Raw genomic sequence first — 8,689 nt, 5'->3', positions numbered from 1 at the left:
TGCCATGGGATCCATGTCACCACCGTGTTCTTGGGCTGGTCCTCTGAGACCTCAGGTGGAATCTGGCATGCCGACGCCATGTCTCGTGAGCAAGTCTTCAAAATTCATGTTGTCCAAGGCTTCACAAACCCACTGGGGAGTGTAACCTAGTGCCTTCTCCTACCTCAGACTAGAAGTCCTCCACCCTTCACAACCTAGTTGCCCAGAACTTGCTCCCTCCCCTTTGATTAGAGGACATCTCCCATGAATGTTTCTCATATCACAGGAGAACTGGTAAGCAATTGATGCATTTTTCTGAGTGGAAGTGAATACACCTGATTGAATGCAGGTGCAAGGATATGACTTTCAGTCACGATCTCTTTGTAATGAATCTTGAGAGTAATAAGTGTTAGGAATTTCCTGCTTACGTCGCTGTAACCTTCCTGCCTCCCACATTACGTTCCAATATGTCATTGGTCCATCAGTCAGTCTGTAATAATTCTCCTCCGTGATTGGTTCCTCCCAGCCCACGAAATTCCAATACAAAGAACCATGCGCCATCTTCTTCTCTCTCTTTCCCTTTCCCCTTTCCCCCGAGCGGACACGTTTTGTCCGCTTGAATAAAAGTTCCTCGTGTGAGACCTGTATCTGTGGAGTGTCTTTTCTGGGAGTTATCGACGAACCAAAACTGCCACCTTTACATCTAACTAACAATAAGTGAAACAAAATGAGCAGAAAATTGAAACTGGATGAGAAATTTTTTTTTTGCTACCATGTTTCGCTTCTGGGACCCCAGACCCCATAAGCCATCAACACTTGCCTTTGCCTTGTTATATTGAAAGACCCTAAGCCCCCCTGTCCAAGGAAGAACTCACGTAATCACTGGCTGCAAAAGCAAGAGGCAGTTTATTGGTTACACAGGCGCCTGCGGGTGCTCAGTAAAACCTCAGCCGGAGCTTCGGTGAACTGGCACACCGGGCTTTTTGGGGTACAGGTTTTTATAGGGTAAAGGGGCAGGTTTCGCGCGCACGGTAAGCAACAGGTTTCCTATTGGTTATTTTGAATCCAGCACGTACACAGCACATAGGTTACTTGAAGGGTAAGGTTATTATATCCCAAAAAAATCCACAATTATTACTTGGTATTCTTGGTATTTTTATGGTTCCTGGTTCCCGCTTATCAGTTGCTGATTGTTCAGGCACTCCCTGGGACCCGATGATCTATGCTTTCCCAACCGCCCTATTCTTTCTTAACCTAGTTATCAGTTTAACGACCTCCAGGTAGGTCGTGCAACCTTCCCAGGGGGGGGGGTTTGGTAGAGTGTCCTAGGTCATGGGTTTAAGACAAAGAGCTGGGGCCTTTCATTTCCCCCCTTTTTCTTTATCATGGATAGAATCTTATATCCATTTATTCATTCCGCCTCGGTTATGGAGAGTATTCATCAGTCTGCTTAATCATTCTAGGTTTTCCCTTGAGCCAATACCCATTTGAACTAGTTTCACAACCCCATGAGGCACAATAGTAGGCTTCTGGCCCCCCACATTGGTAGGTTCTGGTGCGCCCAGGGCAAAAATACCAAGATCGGAATCTGCAGGGTGGATAGGAGTCCCCTTTGGTTTTCTGAGTGTGTTCCCAAGATCCTTCAGCTAACTTACAAAGATCGAAAGTTAAGTCCGGCCACCAGGTGTTTAGGGCATGATGCCCTTGAGCCAGGACTAATTTCTTTCCAGTTTCAATATTGTGAATAGACCAAACTAGATTTCTGGATACATGCGGACTGCCATAGGGCATCACAGGAAACAAAGCTAAGATAATTAACAACGTGAAAGTCTTATCTTTAGCGGATTTTGGGTGCGTCATAACCTCCATGTTGATTCCTGGGGTGTCGGGGCGGAGTCTTGTGGATGTGCCGCTTTCGCGTGGGCTGCGTGGATCCAGGCTGCAATGCCGTCTACCTTGATGGTGGTAGGGGTGGTCAGCAAGACGGTGTAAGGTCCTTTACAGCGAGGTTCAAGGTTTTTGCTCTGATGTCTCCGGACCCAGACGGTGTCTCCTATCTTGAAGGAGTGTGGCACTGTTGGTTTCTCCAGCTGTTCCTTATAGGCTGCCGCTAGGGGCTTCCAGACTTCATTTTGGACTAACTGCAATGCACGCAAATGGGTCTGCAGGGTGGGGGTGAATAGAGCAGAAATCTCAGTTTCATAGAAATTGACAGCGGGTGGTGGGGCACCATACAGAATTTCAAAGGGGGTTAGTCCTTGAGGGCCAGGGGTGTTCCTGGCCCTGTACAAAGCTAAAGGCAGGAGTTGCACCCAGTCTCTAGTGCCAGTTTCAAGCGTTAATTTGGTTAAAGTCTCCTTGATAGTTCTATTCATTCTTTCTACCTGCCCTGAGCTTTGGGGTCGGTAAGCACAATGTAATTTCCAATTAATCCCCAATGTACTGGCCACTAACTGACTTACCTGGGAGGTGAAGGCAGGCCCGTTATCTGAACCAATGGCCCCAGGTACACCATACCTTGGAAAGATTTCTTCCAGTAGCTTCTTTGCTACGACTTTAGCAGTCTCATGCCGAGTGGGATATGCTTCTACCCATCCTGAAAAAGTGTCTACAAAAACTAAAAGATACCTGTATCCATACATACCAGGCTTGATTTCTGTGAAGTCGACTTCCCAACTGGTTCCAGGCTTGTGCCCTCTGGCCCGGATTCCAATCCCAAATTTTATTTTACCTGCGTTAACCTGAGCACAAGCTTGACAATTTCTCACGACTTGCCTGATGATTGAGTCTCTGTGGAGCAGGTATAGATTTCCTTCTCCATGATCCAAGAGGGTTCTCATCTTTTTAGCTCCCAAATGAGTAAGTCGGTGCAAGGACCTTATTATTTCTTTGGTGTGTTTGATAGGCATTACAGTTTTTCCCTGGTATTCCCATGTGCCTTCAGCCGGGTTATAGGTGGCCTCTAGGTGTTGCACAATGTCCAAATCTGGGTCCTCATAGACCCAGTGTTCATCGAAGTCCTCAGGCGACTTCTTAACCTTTTGTGGCAATAGGGTGGTCACTAGGAGTTGTGGTCCTAGAGCCGCATTTCTTGCAGTTTCGTCTGCCAGCCTGTTCCCTTTTGCCTCCGGGTGATCCCCCTTCTGGTGACCGGGACAGTGTACTATGCTTAGTTTCTTTGGCAAGAACAAGGCTTTTAGTAAGGCTAAAATTTCAGTTTTATTTTTGATCTCCTTTCCATCTGAAGTTAGCAATCCTCGCCGTCGATAAATTTCTCCATGAATGTGGGCGGTGGCAAAGGCATACCTACTGTCTGTATACACATTGAGTTTCTTTCCTTCAGCTAGTTTTAATGCCTGTGTTAAGGCTATCAATTCTGCCCGCTGAGCTGAAGTTCCTCCCGGTAGTGCACTTGCCCAAATTACCTCTGACTCGGTGGTGATAGCTGCTCCCGCCCGTCGTTCCCCATCAAGTAGATAACTGCTTCCATCAGTGTACCATACCAGCTCTGCATCCTTCATAGGTTGATCTGTGAGATCTGGTCTGGTTCCTTGGGTTTCTGCAAGAATCTGCTGGCAGTTATGGGGGGTAGGTCCTCCTGGAAGGGGCAGGAATGTTGCTGGGTTTAAGGTGACAACGGGGCCGAATTGGATTCGGTCCGTGTCCAGCAGCAGAGATTGGTAGTGGGTGAGCCGGGCATTAGAAATCCAGCGGTCGGGAGGTTGACGAATAATGGCCTCGATGGTATGGGGTGTTAGTAAAGTTAATGGCTGTCCCAGAGTCAATTTGGTGGCATCTTTAATTAGGATGGCGACTGCCGCCACCATCCGAAGGCAAGGGGGCCATCCTGATGCTACAGAATCCAATTTCTTGGACAAGTAGGCTATAGGACGCCTCCAAGGTCCTAATTTTTGGGTTAGGACTCCTTTAGCATAGCCTTGTTTCTCGTCTACAAACAGATCGAAGGGTCTGGTGACATCTGGCAGACCCAAGGCAGGGGCAGACAGGAGGGCCAATTTAATTTGATCAAATGCCATCTGATGTTCCTCAGTCCAAGTAAATGGGTTGTTTTGTTTTGTCAGTGGGTACAAAGGGGCTGCAATTTCCGCGAACCCAGGAATCCATAGTCTGCAAAATCCTGCAGTCCCTAGAAATTCCCGCAGCTGCTTGGGGTTCTTGGGGACTGGGATGCTTGAAATAGTCTCTTTTCTGGCTGGGGTCAGCCACCTTTGGCCATCACATAGCTCATAGCCAAGGTAAGTAACTTTGGTTTGACAAATTTGTGCCTTTTTGGCTGATGCCCGGTACCCTAGTTGCCCTAGGGTTTGCAATAACGCTTTCGTTCCTTCCAGGCATTCCTCCTCAGAGGTAGCTGCCAATAAGATGTCATCCACATATTGGAGCATTATTAAGGAGGGGTGTCTTACCCGGAAGTCGGCCAAGTCCTGGTGTAAAGCCTCGTCAAAGAGTGTCGGGCTGTTCTTGAATCCCTGCGGTAGTCTGGTCCAGGTCAGCTGCCCAGAGAGCCCCTTCTCAGGATCCCTCCATTCAAATGCAAAGAGGGCCTGGCTTTGGGGGCTTAACCTTAGGCAGAAGAATGCGTCCTTTAAATCCAATACTGTGTACCAGGTGTGAGTGGGAGGCAGGGTGCTCAGGAGGTTGTAGGGATTAGGCACCGTGGGGTGAATATCTTCTACCCTTTTATTTACTTCTCTTAAGTCCTGAACTGGCCGGTAATCTTTAGTCCCGGGCTTCTTAACTGGGAGTAAGGGGGTATTCCAGGGCGATCGACAAGGGGTTAGAATGCCTTGGTCTAAGAGCCGCTGGATGTGTGGCTTAATGCCCTGGTAAGCCTCCATTGACATGGGGTACTGCTTGATGTTAATAGGGGAGGCAGTAGTCTTAAGTGGAATCACTATAGGGGGCTGGCGTATTGCCATCCCCACTTCCCCGGTTTCTGCCCAAGCTTCTGGGTAAGTAGTAATCCAATAGTCCATGTTCCGATCGGGTTGTGGGGTGCTATCAAATAGTCGGTACTCATCTTCCAATTTAAAGGTTAGTATATGTAAAGGAGCCCCGTTTGGTCCGCTGACTGAGGCTTTCCCATTTTCAAAATGAATTTGGGCTTTCAATTTAGTTAGTAAGTCTCTTCCTAGTAGTGGGTATGGACAGTCAGGTACATGTAAGAATGAGTGGGAGACTTTACCTGAGGCAAGATGCACTTCTCTTTTGGTGGTCCATCGGTAAGATTTGCACCCGGTGGCTCCTTGGACCCATGTGGTCTTGCTGCTCAAGGGCCCTGGAGCTTGGGTTAGTACCGAATGTTGGGCTCCGGTGTCTACTAGGAAAGTAATCAGTTGCTCCCCCACTCGAAGAGTTACCCGGGGCTCAGGGGGGAGCTCCTGGCCCTGACGCCCCTAATCTTCATCATCTAAAGCCAGCAATTGGGGGGCTCGGTTTGGGTACTTCCTTAAGTTGGGAAGCCTTTTTGGGTTCTTTGGACAGTCCTTAACCCAGTGTCCTTTTTCCTTGCAGTAGGCACATTGGTCATGCTCTACGAGGGGCCTGCTTCGCCCTTTTTCCTTTCCTAGCCTATTCTCCTTTAGTTCTGCCTGCGCGACCGTGGCCAGTATTTTACTTAATTCTTTATTTCTCTTTCGATCTCTTTCCCTTTCCCTTCTATCTAATTCCTCTTTGTATCTCATCTCTCTTTCCTCTTGCACTTTCCTAATTCTTTCTTCCCTTTCTTCTGGAGTTTCCCTCTTATTAAAAATCCTTTCTGCTTCCTTCAGTAGATCTGCCAAGGAATAGTCCTGCAGATTATCCAACCTTTGTAACTTGCTTCTTATATCTGGGGCTGATTGCCAGATAAATGCCATGGAGACGTTACCTTTCTGCTCCTCACTATCTGGATCGAAGGGAGTGAATCTTCGATAAGCCTCTTTCAACCTTTCTAGAAATGCGGTCGGGGTTTCTTCCGCCCGCTGGATAGTCTGTCTTACCTGGGCCAAATTAGTGGGCCGTCGCCCTGCTCCATGGAGACCCGCTATAAGCAACTGGCGATAGAGACGTAGGTGGTTCCTACCTTCATCAGTGCTATAGTCCCAATCTGGTCGGGTCAAAGGAAAGGCTTCATTGATCAGGTTTGGTAGTTGAGTGGGATGCCCATTATCCCCTGGAACATTTTTTCGAGCCTCCAGTAACACTTTTTGTTTCTCCTCAGAGGTGAGGAGAGTCTGGAGAAGTTGCTGACAATCATCCCAGGTTGGCTGGTGGGTCACTAGAACAGACTCAATCAGAGAAATCAAGGCAACTGGGTCACTAGAGAAAGGAGGGTTATGAGCCTTCCAATTATAAAGATCAGAGGCGGAGAATGGCCAATACTGGTATGGACTATTAGGGCCCCCGGTCTGGCGCAAGGGGAAGGCTTTTGAAGTTTTCCCCAGATTTGGGGGTTCTCGGCGTCCCCGGAGTCGCCCCACCATGGGGGATGGGTCTGGAGGGGCACCGGCGACAGGTGATTCTTCCTCTTCTTCGGAGGAATCTGAATGGGGAGCTGGAAGAGGTTGGGGTGGATAGGGTTGGGGTTTCTCTGTCATCAGGTCCATCAGGGTGGATTCATTGGGTGGAAGGATCGTTCGCGACTTTGACCTGCTTGAGGCTGGGGGTTTAGACTTATCTAATATAGGGTACAACCTAGAACTTTGGGTAGATGGTGCCGGAATGGGAGCAAGGGGTGCAGATGGGAGAGGTGAGGGGCTTAGAGGAGAAGGGGGAGAGGGCTTAAGTGAGGAGAAAGGGGTGACCCATGGGGGTGGGTTAGAGACTAGATTTTCCCAAGTCACGATGTAGGGGACTTGATCTGGGTGTCCTCTGGGTCCTAGAATGAAAACTTGGGATTTGACCTGTGAAATAAGATCAAGGTTAAAGGTTCCTTCTTTGGGCCAACCGACATTGAAAGCTGGCCATTCAGAGGAGCAGAGTGCTATCCATTTTTTCTTTGTAATCTCGACCGACATGTTGTTGGCTCGGCTCCGGACATCCTGCCAATGGTCGAGAGTGAGACTTAGAGGGGTTACCATGGATTGCCCCATCTTTGCCTCAGGATGTAAAAGGAGGTAAAGAAAAGTACACAAGAAGACAAAGACAAAACCACAAAAGACAATCGCTGCGCGCTTTCGACACAAGCCGAAAGTATCTAAGGGTGCCAACGAACTGGGGAGTTCTTGGCCAAATCTCAAAACGGTGTATCCTTCGGAGACACCTGAGGCCCCGAAAAATCGGGCGCCCGGGATCCCTGGGACGTCTCCCAGGGTGGCAGGGGAGAAGTCAGAGTTCATCAACTCCTTCTCAGGCTGCCCAAAAATTACAAATGGAACACGCGTGCCCCTACAAAGTACAATCGCTGCGCTTCAGAACGAACAAGACAAAGCAACTACACAAGACAGACAAAGACAGACAATAACCCCCTGCTGGCCAGCTTAACTTACCTCCCAGAGTATTTGGCCGTTCCTCGGGCAGGGGTTCGGGGTGTCGAAGGGAAATCTCGGTGGGACCTCCTAATGAAAGACCCTAAGCCCCCCTGTCCAAGGAAGAACTCACGTAATCACTGGCTGCAAAAGCAAGAGGCAGTTTATTGGTTACACAGGCGCCTGCGGGTGCTCAGTAAAACCTCAGCCGGAGCTTCGGTGAACTGGCACACCGGGCTTTTTGGGGTACAGGTTTTTATAGGGTAAAGGGGCAGGTTTCGCGCGCACGGTAAGCAACAGGTTTCCTATTGGTTATTTTGAATCCAGCACGTACACAGCACATAGGTTACTTGAAGGGTAAGGTTATTATATCCCAAAAAAATCCACAATTATTACTTGGTATTCTTGGTATTTTTATGGTTCCTGGTTCCCGCTTATCAGTTGCTGATTGTTCAGGCACTCCCTGGGACCCGATGATCTATGCTTTCCCAACCGCCCTATTCTTTCTTAACCTAGTTATCAGTTTAACGACCTCCAGGTAGGTCGTGCAACCTTCCCAGGGGGGGGGGTTTGGTAGAGTGTCCTAGGTCATGGGTTTAAGACAAAGAGCTGGGGCCTTTCAATATCTCACAACAGCATCTGGCTAAATTGATGAAGCCCCTGCTAACTGAGGGAAAGAGGCATAGCACAGGAGGAACAACTTTCTCTGCCTCACCCTTTCCTGAGATGATGGGCCAGATCCATCACCAAAAATGACCTGTCTTTTATGCAGATGTCTCTGCTCTTTAGAATTTTTCAAAAGAATATGACCAACGGAACAATATTTAAAAAATTGTATCGAGGAATTAATCAGTAGATTGTGATTTTACAGACCAGTGTTTCATATGTGAATGATCCCAAAGTCTCCATTCATAGTCACCAATTGAGCATATTCTCAATCCCACATAGTCCTTCTGGTGCTCCAGCTTCTGGAATCCTTGGATCCCTGAAAGAAATTTGTGCTCAGAGATAGTTACATCCCTTTCTCTCCTTAAGAGAAGAGGGGAAAAATCTGTCCCTCAGGACACACCTCTTTTCTTGGAATTGACATGCAAAAGAGTTCTGTGCTGGATTGTGGTGAATAAGAGGATTAAGAATTCCTTTGGCATTGTTTGCTTTCGACATGATTGCTTCTCTGCATTCTTTTTCACCAATTAGGACTGTAAGTGATCAAGTGTTGTAACTCAGAGCAAACATTCCTG

General features: G+C 48.1%; 1 protein-coding gene across 1 annotated transcript; it reads right to left on the bottom strand.

Annotated features, from left to right (window-relative positions):
• Positions 1-1,835: 1,835 nt before the first annotated feature.
• On the bottom strand, positions 1,836-7,073 carry LOC124975315 (uncharacterized). The gene is given in 1 exon segment (XM_047538071.1): positions 1,836-7,073. A coding segment is annotated over 1 exon segment (5,238 nt).
• Between the last annotated feature and the right edge of the window lie 1,616 nt (positions 7,074-8,689).

Source organism: Sciurus carolinensis, unplaced genomic scaffold, assembly GCF_902686445.1.
Source record: "Sciurus carolinensis unplaced genomic scaffold, mSciCar1.2, whole genome shotgun sequence".
In the NCBI taxonomy this organism is placed as follows: Eukaryota; Metazoa; Chordata; class Mammalia; order Rodentia; family Sciuridae; genus Sciurus; species Sciurus carolinensis.
Note: the sequence above shows the minus strand (reverse complement) of the source record. Positions and strands in the feature narration are given on the sequence as shown.